The sequence below is a fragment of the Anabas testudineus genome, chromosome 17, assembly GCF_900324465.2.
Source record: "Anabas testudineus chromosome 17, fAnaTes1.2, whole genome shotgun sequence".
NCBI lineage: Eukaryota > Metazoa > Chordata > Actinopteri > Anabantiformes > Anabantidae > Anabas > Anabas testudineus.
The window spans coordinates 23,364,128-23,383,109 of record NC_046626.1 but is presented as its reverse complement, the minus strand read 5'-3'; the positions used below and the strand labels follow the sequence as shown (position 1 = coordinate 23,383,109).

Sequence of the window (18,982 nt, the reverse complement as noted above, 5' to 3'; positions counted from 1 at the left end):
ATTTGTTCTAAAGCACCTCTTACAATGGGCCTTTTTTGTGTTTCCTTTCAATTAACTCTTCTATGTGTACTTCACTTCCTCATCTGTCCTCCTCTGCTCTCTTATTGGTTGCTGGAGCTGGAGCTGGACCAGGGGTCCGGTGATGTTGGTAAACTTAAACCGTTACAGGCAAAGTAAAGGCGGGGAGGAGTGAGCTGGTTGGCACGGTGATGCTCTATTTGTTCACTGACCTACAAATCTGTCTCTGAGTTGACAAGTTGATTTAAGAAACACAAAGACGACTGCTGAGGCAAACACAAAGCACTCTGGAAGCTCATCAGAGTAACATCCTGAAAACGGTCAGAGATTCTGAAACCAAATTAAAATGTGCAGCTTTCATCATAACTGAGCTCAGAGCGCCTGGTGTGTTTCCTTCAAAGTTAAAAGCTCAGACATAATAAAGCCTGTGCCTAAGTTTGGACCCAGAAAGAGCAGAAACTGAATGAAGAGGAGCGGTCTGGGCAGCAGTGTGACAAGGTGAGGGTTCTCTTCCGTTCTGACAAGATATGAACCCTGCACACAAGAAACAATGGTGAGTTTCAGAAATCCTGAGAGTCCTACGATGAAAGAGAGTTTTTACTGGTGACAGAACCATGTAGACAGGAAGGCTGTCTGGAGGAGGGGAGCAGGTCAGTGTTCATGATGAGTAAGAGACGCCATCATCCACGTTGAATCAGATTCTGCACAAGCACTTCAGAAATCTCATTAGGACAAAACCATAAACCCTCTCATCAGTCCCAAAACAATCCAGAGATCAGAACAGAGAGAGGCCAGGAGACAGGTTCCAGAAGGCCAGATAAACACAGGAAAGAGTCCAATCCATAATCCAAAAATCGGTTCATGTCCACACCAGAGTGAACCCAGAATATCTACATTTAACGTAAAGACATAAAACCTCTGTGATTGAGTGATGACCTGCACTTCTACCTCATCCTAACTCCAGAGTGTAGCCAAAGATGACGTGCACATTCTCTTCGCTCACAAATACATATGAAGCAGATAGAGAGTTCTGACTTTAAGTGAACTGCTGTGAACCTGACCACACATCAGCTCCGGTTTATTACAGGTTAAAACTGATCAGATACCAACTGACAACTAGACAAACATTTTGAGTTTAATGACCTTTAGCTGCAGCTGGAGACATTCATACTCAACAAGCCATGCTGGTCAACACATCAGAGACTAAACCACTGGTTTCACTGGGAGAAGGACAGAGACTGCACTGGTTTGAGTGGTTTGAACCAGTGCTCCGAGTTATAATCTTAATGAACTCTCTCTGCTGATAAAATGATTACTGTATAGTTGATATGCAACATGACCAAAATAACATAGACACATTCCTCATGGGTTTGTTGTGACTTTAAGAGAGCCTGTGTGTGAAAAGGGTTTTATTCAAATAATTGCATCATGTCACAGTTTCACGAGTCAAATTCCCCATGAACACTCCTCCTCTCTTGTGACATCACTGTAGGGTGCACATTTATTTTTACAGGTGAGGTGTTTTTGATGAAGCATGTCGCTGACGGAGGCAGCAAAGGTGTGAATGTGCAGACGGACAGCGCAGAGGGAAGACGTCCGGGCAAACGTGATGAGAGGTGGAGGATCGTCATGTGAGTCAAACTGAAGGATCTATTTTTTCTGTGTGGGCAGGCTGCGTTACACGTCAGCTGTTAGCCGAGGGAAGGCCTGATAACCTCGACACCACCTCCACCACAAACTGCTACTCCATCACTGAGCACAGACTCACTGCTGCTATTCAGAGACGCTCTCCCCCACAGCTTCACTCACACTCTGCTCCTGCTAAATTAGACCAGAGATCAGTCGTCAGGACCGGAGCTGAGACCACACCGAGCAGCTGGTGTCAGGAAAAAACTCATCAGGAATTCTGTCGCAGTTTCACACTTCTTTAATATTTTAATCTATTAAAGTCAATTCAGTTTATTTCTGAAGCATCAAAAGTCATCTCAAGTCTTGTTACAGTGTTAAAGACCTCACAGAATCAAACTGTGTGCTGGGACAGTCCAGTTCTTCTCTAAATGATTCTTCTTTCATGAATCAAAACTGGGAAAAATCATCTTTTAAAAATGTCACAATGTGTCCAACTTGGACCCTTGACGCCCACATGCTGGCCCACAGTAAATTTACAGGTTCCTCACTTTGTGTCATCTGTGTCGGCCAGGTCTTCCTACCTGTTGCTAATCTTGTTTCTAAGTGAATGGTATTTTGACGTTGTCTCAATTTCCACGCTTGTGAATCCAAAACCCTCACTCACTCCAGCTGTTGCATCTGAGTCCAGTAGAAACTATCTGCAGGTTGATAGAATTTAAGGAGACCAGCTCCAGATGTGTCTCTCCTCCAGGATCTATGGTCCGATATTCAGTCAGCTGTTCGAGATCTTTTTCTCACTTGATTTTGGCTTCAGCAGCAAGTCAGTTTGTTCTGACGCCTACAGAGCAGAGTGACAGATGACTCATCTACATCAGCAGGAGGAGGAGGATGAGAGCCTGTCCATGTTTTACATTCAGAAGAATGCTCCTTTAATCCACTGTAGATACAATTTAGGCCAAACAACTTGAGAACAACAAAACTGTGCACACAAACACACCACATGCCGGACAACTTGCCGTGTGCAGCAGATTCAGGTCGCTGAGTTTTTAGGAGAAAGCTGCTCGAGTTTTTGCACAAAATCCACGGTCTGGTATAATTAGTCACTGTGTTTGGTCATTAAGGAGGAATTTCAGTGGAATAGGATCAGTTTTTCTAAAACCAACATTTATTAGACCTGAGACCAGAATGCACTGGTCCAGCTTTTTGAACTGGGGTGGTATGTTTGTGGACACAGTAAACCTGTGCATACGGGCTTGGTGATCCTGGAAGATCTGTCCCATCAAGACACAATAACAGCATCATGCATCAAACCTGCTGCATGTTGTACAGAATGTGAACATTTGGAGTCTTTTAACACAATTCAACAATTTCTTTAATTCATAAGCTCAACCACAGTTCAGGTTCTGGAGGCAGACCCTCTCTACATTTAAGACTAGACTTAAAACTTTCCTTTTTTATAAAGCTTATAGTTAGAGATGGATCAGGTGACTCTGAACCATCTCTTAGTTATGCTGCCATAGGTTAGTCTGCTGGGGGAACTCTACTGATACTCTGAGCTCCTCTCCTCTCTCCTTTCATTATAATATAAGTAATAAGTAGTAATAAGTAAAGTACGAATGACAAATGTAGAATAAATAAATAAATTATAATGAAAAATAAAATATAATATAATATAAATATATATATAATACAAATCATTAATTAGTCAATAGAAACCCAAGATTTGATTATTGATCTGTCAGATATTTACACTGTCAGGACTTAAACATCTGTGCAGATGTTTAGATTTTAATAATCTGAAAAAAATCTGTCACTGAATGGCCTAGTTTAGGTCTAAAATCAGCTTCCCTGATAAATCACATTTACTCTGTAAAAGAATCGATCTTCACAGTGAAACCACATGAAAAACATCAACACTGGGCACCACCATCTTGTTCATCACCTATTGCTGCTTTCAGTATGTCTTTAAGAGCAAATTGTTCTTATTTTTAGGAGAAGCACTTAGAGCCATTTATTTTTAGTGTTAACTTGGGAAATGTATAACTTGAGAGATTTTGGATGGAACTGCTCCAACAAGAACAGTTTTTATTAACAGAAAATGCAACTTATTTTGGTCTTTAACAATCAACAACATGGTCTGAACTGAAAGCTCTTTTCTACCTAGTCTGTCAAAAAAGCACTTTACACAGCGTCACAACCACACACACCTAATGATGAGGGAGCTGCTGTGGACGGTGCTGGCCTGAGCCACCGGGAGAAAACTGGGGATCAGCATCTGGTCCAAAGACACGTAGACAAGTGGAGAAAAGGGAAGTTTGATGGTTCTTGATATGCAGATTAATTCATTTCTCCACCTGCAGCACAAAATAAAAAAGCTGCATTTATTCAAAATTGCTGGTTAAACTGTTTGATTCATTAGTAAAACACATTAAAACCTATACACCGCAGTGGTCCTCAGTAAGAACACACTAAAGCTTTTCATTTTAACTAAATGCTCTGAATTCCTGTAGCTGCTGCATCAGTTTCACAGTTCCGACTGTCACCTCACAGTACCTGAGATCCTGATCTAGGCCTACTACAAATCATCTTTCCTACTAGCTCTGCTAACAAATGGCTTCAAACTCTGTTCGATCTGCACCAAACACTGATGGAGACACAGGTCGCCTGCAGTATCACATTCACTGTGCAATATTTTATTATGATTTTCGTTTAAGTGCAATATGGACTTGATGTATGACAAAAACATTAATAAAATTACCTTTCAACATATAAAAACATAAATACTAAATACAGTCAATAATTATTCATAACAAATTAACTCATTTTGTTTCCTCAGACTGTTTTGTGTCCCCATTATTAAAGAGCAGTGGCTCCTTCAACAGGACATAAGGAGTCATTACAAATTAACCCGAAGTATCAGAGAGCTACTCCACCACAACCAGACTTTATCAGTTCAGGAGGTCCTAAATGTTCAGACATTTCTGACACCAGTAAGGTCCTATCTTTCTATCATCTGTTCTGCGGTACCCAGCAACACAGATAAAAATTGTCGTGGTCCAAGTTTCATCAAAACCTTCAAAAACCACAGTAAACACCTCAAACAGCTCACGCAGCCTGTCACACTCCATGAAACAATGGAAAACAGTCTCCGTCAGGCCACAGTGCACAAGTGCAGGAAACCTGTGGGCTGATCTTGTGGGTGAATGAGTTCACAGCAATCGCCCCATGTAAGATCCTCCACTGCAGGTCCCCAGGTCTTTTGTTTAGGGGGGCTTGTAGAGGACCCTCAATGCAGGTTTCAGCCCAACATCTCGAGACAGCCTCCTCCTCCACACTGTGTCCTCCCTTCTCCTTCCCAGGTGATGGTGTAGAGGTTAAAGCACCTGGTCAAGTCTTTAAAATCCAAAGTAAAACCAAGTTCAGGAAAAGGATCTCGCTCATCCGGACTCTCCACCCCACTGCAGCAATCCTGCAGCATCTGCTGCTCATCAGCTGAGAGTCTAGTCAAGACCAGTTTCAAAATCCTCTCAGAAACACGGGCTGATCTCAGACCCAAGGCCAAGGCCACGGCCAGTGCATTTCCTAGGTCAGGACCAGCCACGTGAACCAGGTGTTTCAGTGTTGTCAGTCGTAAAGAGAGCAGAGCAGGAGTCAGACCCGGAGTGGAGCTGTTGTGTACGTCCAACTGGGCCCTGTGTATCAAGGGCTCAGCCAGGAGCCAGTACAGGGAGACTGAAGGCTCCAGCCTCCTCCACCTAAACAGCCTCCAGGATCTAAAAACACTCTGATAAAACACAGGTAAAACAGAAATATCAATACCAGTGGAGTTCATTAAAAACAGCGCAGAGTCAAGGTGAAGCGTGTGGACAAATTGCAGTCTGAAAGTGGACACTGCTGGACAAGTGGATCAGACCTTGACCGCCTTGATCTTTGGGTAAAAACAAAACACACTGTGGCACCCAGTGAAGCTGGTCCCAGAAAAAATTCACAATGATGGACTGAACCCGTTTAAGAAGATCAGCAGGGGTGTCTACACAGGCCAGGCAATGCCAGAGTCTGCTGGCCACCAAACTGTTGATCACCCTGGCCCTCCCCCTATACGACATCTGTGGCAGTAGCCATGTCCACTTCTGTAGCCTCCCCTCCACCTTCTCTACAACACCAGCCCAGTTCCTGTTAACACTCTCTTCATTCCCCAAATGCACATCCAAATATCTAACCCTAACCCTTCCCCAGTTCAGGCCTAAAAGTCTTAAAGAACTCAACTGAAAGACCATTGAGCATAGGAGCCCTCCCTCCCTTCATACTCTGCAAGGCTACAGACAGCTCCTGCAAAGACAGAGGTCCACCGAGTATCACGTTAACCTCCTCAGAGGCCTTGGGAAGACCACCACAGAAAGTCTCGTAGCACACCAAGTCCTCAGTGTACTCACTGCTGTACAGGTCTCTGTAGAACTCTAGAAAAATGGTGCACCGGACCAGTGCCCCCTGTGTTCTGGTGCCCAGTAGGCCGGCAAGAAGAGCCTTTTTCAATTTGAGGACTTCAATATGTCCTTTGTTTCCTGTGAAATTTGCCAAAAGCTGCAGTTCCACAATATCACTCTCTAGAGCTTCAATCGACCTGGTAATGTCTCTAGTGACATTGAGAGTGTACTGTTGGCAGAATTGTTTAACCTGGCCACAGTCCCACCACTGTCTAAGATTCATAAAATCAGATTTCTGGATTTTAAAAGTCTTCCAAAAGAACCTAAAACCATCTTTAAAACACTCATCAAGCAACAGTGAATCATTAAAAATCCAGTATGCGCTCCTGTGCTTAATGTTATTAATAAAAACATGACACAAAACCATGGAGTGATCAGTAAAACCAACAGGCGTGATCAAACAGGACCTAAAAGAGGACCTGTCCAGGCCACTCCCTGTGCCAGTCAACCTCATTACTGCCATCACTGTGTGTTTCTTGTACCAACATCACGTCGACGTGATGCAGTTTCAAAAGTTCATATAAAACTATTCTCTTTTTCAGGTCTCTGGCCCCATTCAGATTCAAAGTGCCAATTCTGAAAGTAGTCATGGGGAGAGAGAAGATAAAACCAACACAGATCAACAACAGGAAACTCAGGGCAGGGAATGAGAACAACCCTCCATCATCCTCAAGTTCCTGGCACAGCTTGAACAATATCTTCTTGACCCTGTAAATCTCCTGCTCTGTGTAGCCCCTTTTACCTCTGCTCCTTCTTCTGACCACGGACTGAGTTCACAAACAGTTCTTTATCAGAAAAATAAGCTTCAATTTTCACTCCCTTTGAGTTTTTAGTTCGTAGCAGAAACAGTTTAACCCTTTAAACACTGTACACTCTTTGTCTTTGAGGCTGGGAGGAATTAGAACCAGACAGTTTGGTGTCTGTGCTGGGAGAGTCGTTGACCCCACTACAGTCGGACTCGGCCGCCTTTAGGCTCCTTAGGGCCCTACCTCTGACCTTTTTCACAGCCCCAGACTGGTTCTGGGAGCTGCTCACAGTAGTTTTACTTTTTTTCTTTCCACTTGTTACTGTTTTACAACTGTCACCTTCGTCCATCACTGCTTCCTGTTCAGTCACCACTTCTCCTTTACTCACTGTCTCTACAACTGATGTGTTATCAGCAGCATCAGTCACCACCACCTCAGCCTGGTCACCCCTCAGTTCACCTGCCTCAGATTCATTCTCCTGCCCACCCACCTGCATGCCTCTCTACTCCATCATTATGAGCTGTATTACCACCAGACCTGACCTCTGCCTTTTCAGGACAAGCTCTGATGAGATGTCCTCCCCTCCCACAGCCAAAACACTTCATAGTCTCAGATGTCACAAACAGAACATAATCAAAATCAACAACTCTCAGCTTAAGCACCAGGTTCAGTTCTTCATCCTCCATTAAGACAGTAAAGAGGTGGTCAGAGGGGGCACATCTTGCCCTGAAGGGATGCTTTGAAGAGACAGACTGGAAGACTCTCTGTGAACCTCATGGTGAGGACATTGATGGACTGACAGACTGCATCTCTGACTACATCAATTTCTGTGTGGACACCCAGGTACCCACAAAAACCATTCGCTGCTTCCCGAACAATAAGCCCTGGGTCACTCAGGACATTAAAGCCATCCTGGATGACAAAAAGAAGGCATTTAGATCAGGAGACAGGAAGGCAGCAAGGAGGGTCCAGAGACTGCTGTCTGTCAGGATCAGGTAGGGGAAGGAGATGTACAGGAGAAATCTAGAACAGAGCCTTCAACAGAACAACACCAGGGAGGTTTGGAGGGGCATGAGGACCATCACTGGCTACAAGTCCAGCAGCCAGGTAACTGTGGGGACAGTGGACCGAGCCAACGAATTGAATAATTTCTTCAATCGATTCCAGGCTGATCCACAGAGCCCACTTCAGTTCACTAACTCCTCCTCAGTCCCTCCCCCACACGACTCAGCCACCACCCTAACAATCTCAGCTGAGCAGGTGAGAAGAGAACTGCACAGGCTTCACCCCACAAAACAGGCGGGTCCTGATGGAGTCAGCCTAAGGGTGCTGAAAGCCTGTGCTCCTCAGCTATGTGTTGTTCTCCAACGCATCTTCAACCTCAGCCTGCAACTGAAGAGAGTTCCTCTTGGGTGGAAAAAGTCGTGCCTGGTTCCAGTGAATAAGACGCCACGTCCCAGAGTCCTCAATGACTTCACACCAGTGGCTCTGACATCACACATCATGAAGGCTTTTGAGAGGCTGATCCTGGAGTCCCTCAGACCTCTGGTCAAACCCTCACTTGACCAAACTCTGTCCAAACTCTCTCAATCCTGGACAATCCCTCCCACCCATCCTTTCTACCTGTGGCAATCAATCTGTACAATTCCTCCCCCCTCTGTAAGGTGTGGGGGACGTGATAGTGTCATATACTTTCTGTGAATCTATATATTTTGACCCAATTTCATTTATCTATTTTACATATTCTGTATTTATATTGAGTTTTTCTGTGTTGGATCTTTCCTGGTTGTGGTTCCCTTTCCTTTCTGTCTGTTTTGAGAACAATGGTAATGAGGCAAAATAATTTCCCTCTGGGATTAACAAAGTTTTTTGAATCTTGAATCTTGAATTTAATTATTGCTCAGCACCATGTAGACCTGACGTCTGTGGGAGATGACGCAGCTCTGGCTGTGTACACCCTGACTGTAACCCCCGTGAAGTATCTTACTGTGTCGGGACAACTCCCTGCAGCAGCTCGTCACTAATAAACGGTGGAACATTAGAAAGTGACTTTCTTAGAGGGCTGCGTGAGAGGAGACACGGTAACAAAGGAGTCACTGATCACAATACCACTTTCAACCAGGCGGTGAACTTTATCAACACTGTCCAGGAAAAGAGCCGTTCATCCTCTGTAGACCGACCACAGCGGCCACAGCAACCACACACTCGTTCGCCGAGAACCGGGAGGCAGCGGCCACTTTCAAGGCTGTGCTTCCTCGTCAGCTCGGTGAAGAGCATATCTCCACCTGCACGCTGACCAGTGAATCCCCCCCACCACCAGACTAGACAGGTTAAAAAGACACCACCGTGAAAAAAATAAAGAAAAAGAAAGAAATACTGTCAAAAACTCAGAAAATGCTCCGAGAGAGAGACAGGAGGAGCTCAGTTTATCAGTAGAGGTCACCCAACAGACCTATAGCAGCAGAACTAAGAGATGGTTCAGAGTCACCTGATCCATCTCTAACTATAAGCTTTATAAAAAAGGAAAGTTAGTCTTAAATGTAGAGAGGGTGTCTGCCTCCTGAACCTGAACTGGGAGCTGGTTCCACAGGCCAATGCCAATGGAGAGAAGCTAATGTAGGAGAAATAATATCAACATGTTTTCAGTAGGTCGAAACTACAAAACCTGCCTCCAGCCGCTGGCGGCGCTGCAGGTCCCGACGGGAAATTGATTGTTTCCGGTTCCGGTTCAGTCTCAGTGTTTTGTTGTGGTGTTTGTACCGGATCTCTCACAACCGGAATCCAGCTGGTCTCGCTTCATTCTCCCGCTCTCCTCTTCATTGTTTACCGTTCAGATGTACCGAGCTCCAGTCAGACCTCAGCGGAGTCCTGGAGCTCCGCGGCCGGCCGAAAGGTTCTCTTCCCCGGCCTCCTGTTGGGGTTTCCCCGCAGCTCGCTCCTCGTTTAACGGCTCCGGACACCGCGGTGCTTCTCCCCAGGGCTGCCCCGCTTTCTCTCCGGGTTCTCCGGCCTATTCTCCGGGCTCGGACCGCGTATACAGGGACCGTTCTCCGGCCGGGTTCGGCAGAGGTTCGCGGGGGTTCGGAGGACAGATGTGGCGCAGAGGCGACGGTTTCCGGCGACTTCCGTTCAGTCCGAACTTCCAGGTAAAGTTTCAGATTTTAATTCAGTTTGGATGTTTGTGGCACACAGACCTGATCCACGTCATGGTTTTACGTCACACCAAGTAAAAATTAACGCTTGTCATTATTCGTTATGCTAATTCATCCAGACTACAGTACCCAGTTTTCTCTGATCCCCCAAATCCAGACAAAGCCCCTTTTACACTGTTCCTTCGGGACGGCTTTAGTACTCTAAAGGGGATCAAAGCAGACCCTGCTGGGAGTGTGTGTGAGAAGTTTAGTTCGAATGGGTTTTAGACTTGAGGCTACGCTGCAATGTTGAAGGCAACAGAAGAAGGTGGTGACCCAGCCCAACCAGTCATATTATTAGGATCTCACTTCTACTTAAACTTGATCAATTCCTCCCTTCTCCAAAGCTGCATGTTGTAGTAGTCTGAGTGTTTTTCCTGCAGCTTCTCATCACCCACACATTCCTGAATCTGGGACCATAGTCCTTTATCATCATGTTGTACTCGACTATAAAAGGCTCACCATGGTTCATCCACCACTAACAAAGGCAGAAAAATCTGACATGCAGGTTAAACGTCACCTTAAACATCTCCACAATAATTCAAGGCTACCTGTGGTAAACACAGTTGAACATATTTACAGCAGACACGCCACCTGCTCCCCAGTAGACCAGGGTTTCTGTGTAAACAGGGTTTTAAACTGTAGGTGAACCGTTGATGGTCTGATATTTTCTCACAGGCTGTCCTCGGTGGAGCAGCTATCGGCCAAAACCAGGAACTTTCAGGGTCTCTTTGTTCTGAACACACACACACACACACACACACACACACACACACACACACTTTTTATATTGTAAACATTTTATACTGTTCTATAGATGAAGTTGGACATGTTTGTCTGAAAAAATTTGGTCAAATTTTATCATTAGAAACAATGTTTGTGTGTTTTCAGTCCCCAGACTCCTCAGTGGAGAAATATTTCAGTCCGTTGATGCTACAGGATCCCTGGGCAGCTCTGAGGCCGATCACAGCCGCAGACGCAGCTGCAGCCAGACACACAACATGACAGGAAACAGCCAGACAACAGGACCACAGTTAACAGACGTCAGCTCTATGTTCGTCACCAGCAGATTTACAAGCAGACTTTACTGATTTCAGGGTTCTGATTTGTTTCTAACTGATCTTATGTTTTTAACAAAAACACAGTTTTTAAACTACGATTTTTCATTCACACTAAAAAAGTTTAGTTTGGTTTTGAAATAAAAAAAATTTAAAACTTTAAATTTTAGCTGGAGTTTGTCCTTAAATATCATGTGTCTTATTTTGAAAGGATGAGGAAAAGGTCGTCACCATTATTGACAATTAACTGTGTCTATGGTAACAAGTAACTAGAAAGACAACAAACACAAAGCATTAATCTAAAACAGCAAAAGGTAAAGTTGGCTTTTAATTTGAAAATCAAAACCCTTATCCATATCTTGGTATTTACATATCCAGGTCATCGATCGATTTTGATAAACAAAGATCTATGGGTAAGTTGCGTCATGGTAACTGGGCTTCCTTCTTGTTGGGTTGAAACATTTCACTGCTCATCAAGTAGCTTCTTCAGTCTGAAGACAGTTGGTTAGAGACACTAATTTATGCTCCAGGTCGGTTTCACTCCCCCTCTGGTCTAAATAGGCTTGTTAGGTGAAACAATGGAAGAGGAGGATGTGAAGAATGTAGTAGTCACACCTCTGCCAACCTCTATCACCTAAAGTGGGTCGTTAAGTGTTTCCAACCTGGTGCAGGTGTGAACTGGTCCTGATCTTTCTGGGGATAGATGAAAGGGCAGCATCATAAATAGGAGACAGTTTGTGTCTAAGTTCTTCACCTCTGTTGACTGAGAGGGTGTTGATTTGCACATTCAAGGCTTCCCTCACACCACAGCTGATTCAGGTCCTGAGGTGTTACTCCTCCTGTGTAGCAACTGTTTGGTTTCTCCAATGTGCAGCTCACTGCACTGGACTGCATAAACTATATTGCTCATTTTGTGTTTTGGAGTCAGGTCTTTGGAATGGACAAGTCTCTCTCTAAGTGTGTTAGTAAGTTCGAAGTGGACAGGTATGCTGGGTTATCTAAAAATCTTTTTAGCTTCTCATACACCCAATCTAGCCACAGGGGTTGCAAGTCAGTGACTTCCGTGCCGGTCCCAAGCCTGGATAAATAGAGAGGGTTGCTTCAGGAAGGGCATCCGGCGTAAAAATTGCCAAAAACAACCATGTGAATCGTGAATATATTGGTAGAAGGATGTTGGAGATGGAGCTGCCAGGCAGGAGGTCAAGAGGACGACCAAGGGGGTGATATATGGATGTCATAACAGAGGACGTGAGGTTGGTTATTGTGAGGGTAGAAGATGCCCATGATAGAGTTAGGTGTAAAAGGATGATTCGCTGTGGCGACCCCTGATGGGAAAAGCCGAAAGAGAAGAAGATACACCCCAGTCATTTAAGGAATAACCAGGTTTGTACATTGACTGTTCCATTGTCCAGTTTCTGAACTAGGATGCTGCCTTGTTGAATGGGTCCACAGGTCTTGAGAGCTGTCTTCAGATGTCCCTGAAGGTGGGGATGTTTTACTCTAGGGTCTAGAGTCCTGATGACTCCTAGTTGGTGTTGTAGTGGATCATGACCAGTCCAGAAAAAAAAAAGAAATCAGGGTGAGTCAGGTTCCTTCAACTTCCTAGTTCAAATGGAAGACTCAGTAAACAACCATCACACGAACAGCATTTGAAACTAACAAAGTGGGGTTAGGGTTAGGTGTTGAAGCTGGCTGACATATTTTAATCTTTATTAAATAATTTCAAAATTGACCAAATCTCAGTTTATCAGGAACTAGATAAAGCAAAGTACCTAAAATTGTATTTAGCTACAGTCTAGAGTAATGGTACTTTTAATCTAGAGTAATCTGTAATATGTAATGCATTACTCTAGACAAGTAAACACTGGATGTTACAGTGACTTTTAATCTGTATAACATTCAGAACAGTTCGTTATTAAACCAGAACCAAGACCAGGACCCTGGTGGGCTGGACCTCACCTGCAGCGTGCTCTGGTCCCTGCGTTCTGAGCACTAAGAGTTGATCCCCCCTCCCTCCCAGTGACCATACAGGTCTCTGAGCTTCCTGAACTTCGGCCCCCACTCTTTCAGGGAGCCATAGTCCGGCTCAGACTCTGATGAGTTTAACGAGCTGAGTGACTCGGCAGCCGACGCGCTGCCCTCGAATGCGTAGGTCTGCAGTGAGTCGTAAGGTGGAGCTGTCAGATCCAGGTCTGCCTCTTGTAGTTTGTCCCTAATGAATTCTTGGAACAGCCGGTTCTTGTCCAACGTGGACTCTGTTCTCACAGGGTCAGTGTTGGTTTGGTTAGAGTGTCTCAGAGTGAACATGTCAAAGGCCTCGGTGTCCTCCTCACCTCCACCTTCATCGTCATAACGCACAACGTTCTCACGAACATCTCGCTCGTCGTCCATCATCAAAAGCTCCGCCCTCCTGTGCCTCATGACGACTATAACCGTAGCAATACCTGAAGGGACAGGAAGAGGCGGGGGGGGGGGGGGGGGGGTCATTTGGGTTTGATATTTGGAAAGAAAGAAATGTTGCTGCTTTATTTATCTATAGGTCTAATTCTGACCTGGGCCCGTTAAAGTGAATCGGTTTTTACCCAGAGTCAGAATAACTCTGCTCCGGATCAGATTGGATCCAAGAGTAAAGCCAGTGGATAAACACAATCTGGACCTGAACTTTATCAGAAGAGATAAAAGATGTTCTCTCAGGTTGTACCAAGCAAAGTGAGGATGCAGGTGACGGCAGTGGCGGCAACGTTGAGTCCGACCACAAGCTGCGGTGACGTCCCCCGACTGCAGGAGCGACGGTTACCGTCCAGGTCGCAGTCACAAACGGTGATGGACAGCGTGTTTGTGCTGCTAAGAGGCGGACTGCCGCGGTCTGAAATCACCACAGATAGGACGTGGACCGACTGGTCCCACTGGAGAAACCCGGCACGCTGAGTCAGGACAGATGCTGTGTTGTCTGAGGGTAGACAGGTGAGACAGGGACACCTGAGTGATGTCAGCAGGTAAACGATAAAGATGAGCATCCTGTTCTGTGAAGACATGATGTTATCATTTATCGTTGTCATGGTTACCATCGGTCAACTTCCTGTTATGTTGCTGGTCGCAGTTTCACAGAGCTGAGGATTTATCACGTTCCAGACAACAAACTAATTTTAGATGATTCACTTACTTCTTTACAACAAACATCAGTAAAATCACTGATGCTGATTTCACAAGTTGCTAAATGATAAAGTTTCTGATTCCTCAAGACTTTATTATAAATTAGAATTTTTTTACTGCACATATAATAATACACTTACAGTTCATATCGTGAGTAGAAACTGAGAAATGGATCACCTTTGTTTAGATTTGAATCCTCTGGCCCCTCCCTGACCACACAGTCCTGATTCTGGGGTCTCTGGTGTTTTTCCCTATACCACTGTGTTAAAGAGAACCAACAGCAGCATTCTGCCGTTCTACTGAACATGTCTGCATCTGGCTGTCTTTGTTGTAAATAGTTTTTTAAGGTGGACTGGACCTTTGTTGTCTCTCAGGGTGAAGTTGAAGTTGCCAGCAGCCTCGGCAGTCAGAGAGAACAGGAAGTGATGTCCGCGTTCTGGTTCGTCTCGGTCCACAGCGCTCAGAGTCTCGATGATCTGATGGTCAAACACAAAATTTGCTTCACACTAAAATCAATTTCTAAGTTCATTTGTTGTTTTTTTTCATGTACCTATGCACAAGCATCCTAGTTTTGATTAATTGGAGGATATGCAAACCTTTATTCATTATCCTCCCAGTTTACAACAGTTTTCTACAGAGGGAGACATCAGTAATCTGCCACGGTGGATTCTAAATGTCTGCTGTGCTGAGTCAAAGAAAATGTCAAATTCTACTCTCTGATGACTGAAATTCTCCTAACCCTGTTCTGCCAACTTTAATTTGTGAAATCGAGCTGAACACCACGAAAAGCTGTAGGATACAGTTACTGTGCTACTGGAAATTACTAATTGGCATTTTCATATTTAGAGTAAAAACTTGCTCCTTTTAAGATAAATGTCACTGAGCTGCATCAGGTCCAAGGGCCTTATGTACCTAGGTCTGGTCTAAAGGTTCTGTTCTGTGGCAACTGGACCACATTGACATTCTTGAAGATATGAAAGTCTGCAGCCCCAGATATTTAACATCTGTAGAGTCAACACCTCAAGCGTTTTTGAGGTTACCACCAACCACTGAGTGTGTTGATGGATCATGTGACCCTCCGAGCAATGTGAGGTCTGATAATTGTCAGGTTGTTTTGAATCATTTTGAACAAATCATCAAATGAACGACTATCTCAATAAAGAAATATCTTCAGACACTAAACAAAACTTAGTTATAAGATCTGTACGCTTAAAAATAAACAGCAGTGTAAACGTGAATTCTCAGGTGGCGTTTACCTGTCCGGATCTGGAGTTCTCACAAACAAACGTTTTGTACTCAATGGCGAAGCTTGGGGCGTTGTCATTAACATCCAGCACAGAGACCAGAACCACAGCTTTCCCCACCTTAGACGGATCCACTGACAGAGACACACACCTGTCAAGTACATTGTTTCACGACAGGACAAACAGGACATGAGGACCATGAAACTCACAGCTCTCTGCAGCAAGGACAGTGATGTTGTGCAGGGCAACTGTCTCCCGGTCCAGAGGTCGAAAGATTCTGATCACACCTGAAGTCCTGTCAATGTTAAAGTACTGCTCTGAGTCAGATTTCCTGTCTATGGAGTACCTGCAGAATCACACAGGTGTTTAAACAGAGCAGAAGGAGAGAAGTTAACAAGCTATGTTCAAGTAAAAGCATAAGTCTATGACCTTGAAATACAACGTTTATTTAAACTGAAGTACGACGAACGTGCTCTAAAATGTACAAAAGCATCAGTAGTATATAACTGTGCAGTACTGTGCGATATAACTTCATTACTGCAGTAATGAAGTAATTTATCATATAGAAACAAAGTATTTGAAGCAGTGTTAAACATGATGCTGTTGATAACATGAATGTTTGTGTCCAGATTTGTTCCTCATGAGTCTCAAAAATCCGGTTTCTGCAGAATCCAATATGTTAAGTTTAATTTGTGAACAGATTCAACAACCTGGGATCTGAACAGTTACTGCCACAAACTGAACTTTTATTTAGTAGAAATAAAATCAAATGCTGGAGAGTTTTAAAAGAAGACAATATTTATTTGAGCTTTGTTCTGTAAACTGGTGAAAAATCTTACAAAGAAGCATTTGTAGTAATGAATGATTAAAGACAGAGTGTGTGACTCCAGAGGCAGAAGCTGCTTTAAACAAGCACTTGTGCAGTAACTAAACCTGGAGGAGTAAAAATACCTTTTACTACTGAGGCTGAATGAAACTCTAATTCATTGTACCTGACTGGACTGTTTATGAAGTCTGGGTCATGAGCTGAAACTGATCCCACAGGGGGGGGGGGGGGGGGGGGGTCATTTGGGTTTGATATTTGAAAGAAAGAAATGTTGCTGCTTTATTTATCTATAGGTCTAATTCGACCTGGGCCCGTTAAAGTGAATCGGTTTTACCCAGAGTCAGAATAACTCTGCTCCGGATCAGATTGGATCCAAGAGTAAAGCCAGTGGATAAACACAACTGGACTGAACTTTATCAGAAGAGATAAAAGATGTTCTCTCAGGTTGTACCAAGCAAAGTGAGGATGCAGGTGACGGCAGTGGGGCAAGTTGAGTCCGACCACAAGCTGCGGTGACGTCCCCCGACTGCAGGAGCGACGGTTACCGTCCAGGTCGCAGTCACAAACGGTGATGGACAGCGTGTTTGTGCTGCTAAGAGGCGGACTGCCGCGGTCTGAAATCACCACAGATAGGACGTGGACCGACTGGTCCCACTGGAGAAACCCGGCACGCTGAGTCAGGACAGATGCTGTGTTGTCTGAGGGTAGACAAGGCTACCTGTGGTAAACACAGTTGAACATATTTACAGCAGACACGCCACCTGCTCCCCAGTAGACCAGGGTTTCTGTGTAAACAGGGTTTTAAACTGTAGGTGAACCGTTGATGGTCTGATATTTTCTCACAGGCTGTCCTCGGTGGAGCAGCTATCGGCCAAAACCAGGAACTTTCAGGGTCTCTTTGTTCTGAACACACACACACACACACACACACACTTTTTATATTGTAAACATTTTATACTGTTCTATAGATGAAGTTGGACATGTTTGTCTGAAAAAATTTGGTCACATTTTATCATTAGAAACAATGTTTGTGTGTTTTCAGTCCCCAGACTCCTCAGTGGAGAAATATTTCAGTCCATTGATGCTACAGGATCCCTGGGCAGCTCTGAGGCCGATCACAGCCGCAGACGCAGCTGCAGCCAGACACACAACATGACAGGAAACAGCCAGACAACAGGACCACAGTTAACAGACGTCAGCTCTATGTTCGTCACCAGCAGATTTACAAGCAGACTTTACTGATTTCAGGGTTCTGATTTGTTAACTGATCTTATGTTTTTAACAAAAACACAGTTTTTAAACTACGATTTTTCATTCACACTAAAAAAGTTTAGTTTGGTTTTGAAATAAAAAAAATTTAAAACTTTAAATTTTAGCTGGAGTTTGTCCTTAAATATCATGTGTCTTATTTTGAAAGGATGAGGAAAAGGTCGTCACCATTATTGACAATTAACTGTGTCTATGGTAACAAGTAACTAGAAAGACAACAAACACAAAGCATTAATCTAAAACAGCAAAAGGTAAAGTTGGCTTTTAATTTGAAAATCAAAACCCTTATCCATATCTTGGTATTTACATATCCAGGTCATCGATCGATTTTGATAAACAAAGATCTATGGGTAAGTTGCGTCATGGTAACTGGGCTTCCTTCTTGTTGGGTTGAAACATTTCACTGCTCATCAAGTGTGTTAGTAAGTTCGAAGTGGACAGGTATGCTGGGTTATCTAAAAATCTTTTTAGCTTCTCATACACCCAATCTAGCCACAGGGGTTGCAAGTCAGTGACTTCCGTGCCGGTCCCAAGCCTGGATAAATAGAGAGGGTTGCTTCAGGAAGGGCATCCGGCGTAAAAATTGCCAAAAACAAACCATGTGAATCGTGAATATATTGGTAGAAGGATGTTGGAGATGGAGCTGCCAGGCAGGAGGTCAAGAGGACGACCAAGGGGGTGATATATGGATGTCATAACAGAGGACGTGAGGTTGGTTAGTGTGAGGGTAGAAGATGCCCATGATAGAGTTAGGTGTAAAAGGATGATTCGCTGTGGCGACCCCTGATGGGAAAAGCCGAAAGAGAAGAAGATACACCCCAGTCATTTAAGGAATAACCAGGTTTGTACATTGACTGTTCCATTGTCCAGTTTCTGAACTAGGATGCTGCCTTGTTGAATGGGTCCACAGGTCTTGAGAGCTGTCTTCAGATGTCCCTGAAGGTGGGGATGTTTTACTCTAGGGTCTAGAGTCCTGATGACTCCTAGTTGGTGTTGTAGTGGATCATGACCAGTCCAGAAAAAAAAAAGAAATCAGGGTGAGTCAGGTTCCTTCAACTTCCTAGTTCAAATGGAAGACTCAGTAAACAACCATCACACGAACAGCATTTGAAACTAACAAAGTGGGGTTAGGGTTAGGTGTTGAAGCTGGCTGACATATTTTAATCTTTATTAAATAATTTCAAAATTGACCAAATCTCAGTTTATCAGGAACTAGATAAAGCAAAGTACCTAAAATTGTATTTAGCTACAGTCTAGAGTAATGGTACTTTTAATCTAGAGTAATCTGTAATATGTAATGCATTACTCTAGACAAGTAAACACTGGATGTTACAGTGACTTTTAATCTGTATAACATTCAGAAC

The 18,982-nt window shown here is 44.0% G+C and overlaps 2 protein-coding genes across 2 annotated transcripts; one reads left to right on the top strand and one right to left on the bottom strand.

The window, feature by feature from the left end:
* The first annotated feature begins 9,584 nt into the window (after positions 1 to 9,584).
* Positions 9,585 to 11,290, top strand: mplkip (M-phase specific PLK1 interacting protein). Its single transcript, XM_026363938.1, has 2 exons — positions 9,585 to 10,023; positions 10,960 to 11,290. The coding sequence occupies exons 1-2, from the start codon at positions 9,712 to 9,714 to the stop codon at positions 11,071 to 11,073; spliced, it is 426 nt and encodes a 141-aa protein (XP_026219723.1). The 5' UTR covers positions 9,585 to 9,711; the 3' UTR covers positions 11,074 to 11,290.
* Positions 11,291 to 13,118: 1,828 nt separating this feature from the next.
* Positions 13,119 to 17,938, bottom strand: LOC113163919 (cadherin-7-like). Its single transcript, XM_026362974.1, has 8 exons — positions 17,926 to 17,938; positions 16,801 to 17,047; positions 16,516 to 16,623; positions 15,733 to 15,869; positions 15,536 to 15,657; positions 14,638 to 14,755; positions 13,828 to 14,076; positions 13,119 to 13,570 (listed from the first exon to the last, which is right to left on the bottom strand). Exons 1-8 carry the CDS (start codon positions 17,936 to 17,938, stop codon positions 13,119 to 13,121), a joined length of 1,446 nt encoding a protein of 481 aa, XP_026218759.1.
* Between the last annotated feature and the right edge of the window lie 1,044 nt (positions 17,939 to 18,982).

What these genes read in the sequence shown, in the direction of transcription:
- mplkip (XM_026363938.1), top strand. Translation starts at nt 9,712, where the DNA reads ATGTACCGAGCTCCAGTCAGACCTCAGCGGAGTCCTGGAGCTCCGCGG. An exon ending in CGTTCAGTCCGAACTTCCAG is followed by an intron (nt 10,024 to 10,959) that starts GTAAAGTTTCAG and finishes GTGTGTTTTCAG; the next exon opens with TCCCCAGACTCCTCAGTGGA.
- LOC113163919 (XM_026362974.1), bottom strand. An exon ending in TTCATAAACAGTCCAGTCAG is followed by an intron (nt 15,870 to 16,515) that starts GTACAATGAATT and finishes GTGATTCTGCAG; the next exon opens with GTACTCCATAGACAGGAAAT. An exon ending in CTGCATCCTCACTTTGCTTG is followed by an intron (nt 13,571 to 13,827) that starts GTACAACCTGAG and finishes CTGTCCCTTCAG; the next exon opens with GTATTGCTACGGTTATAGTC.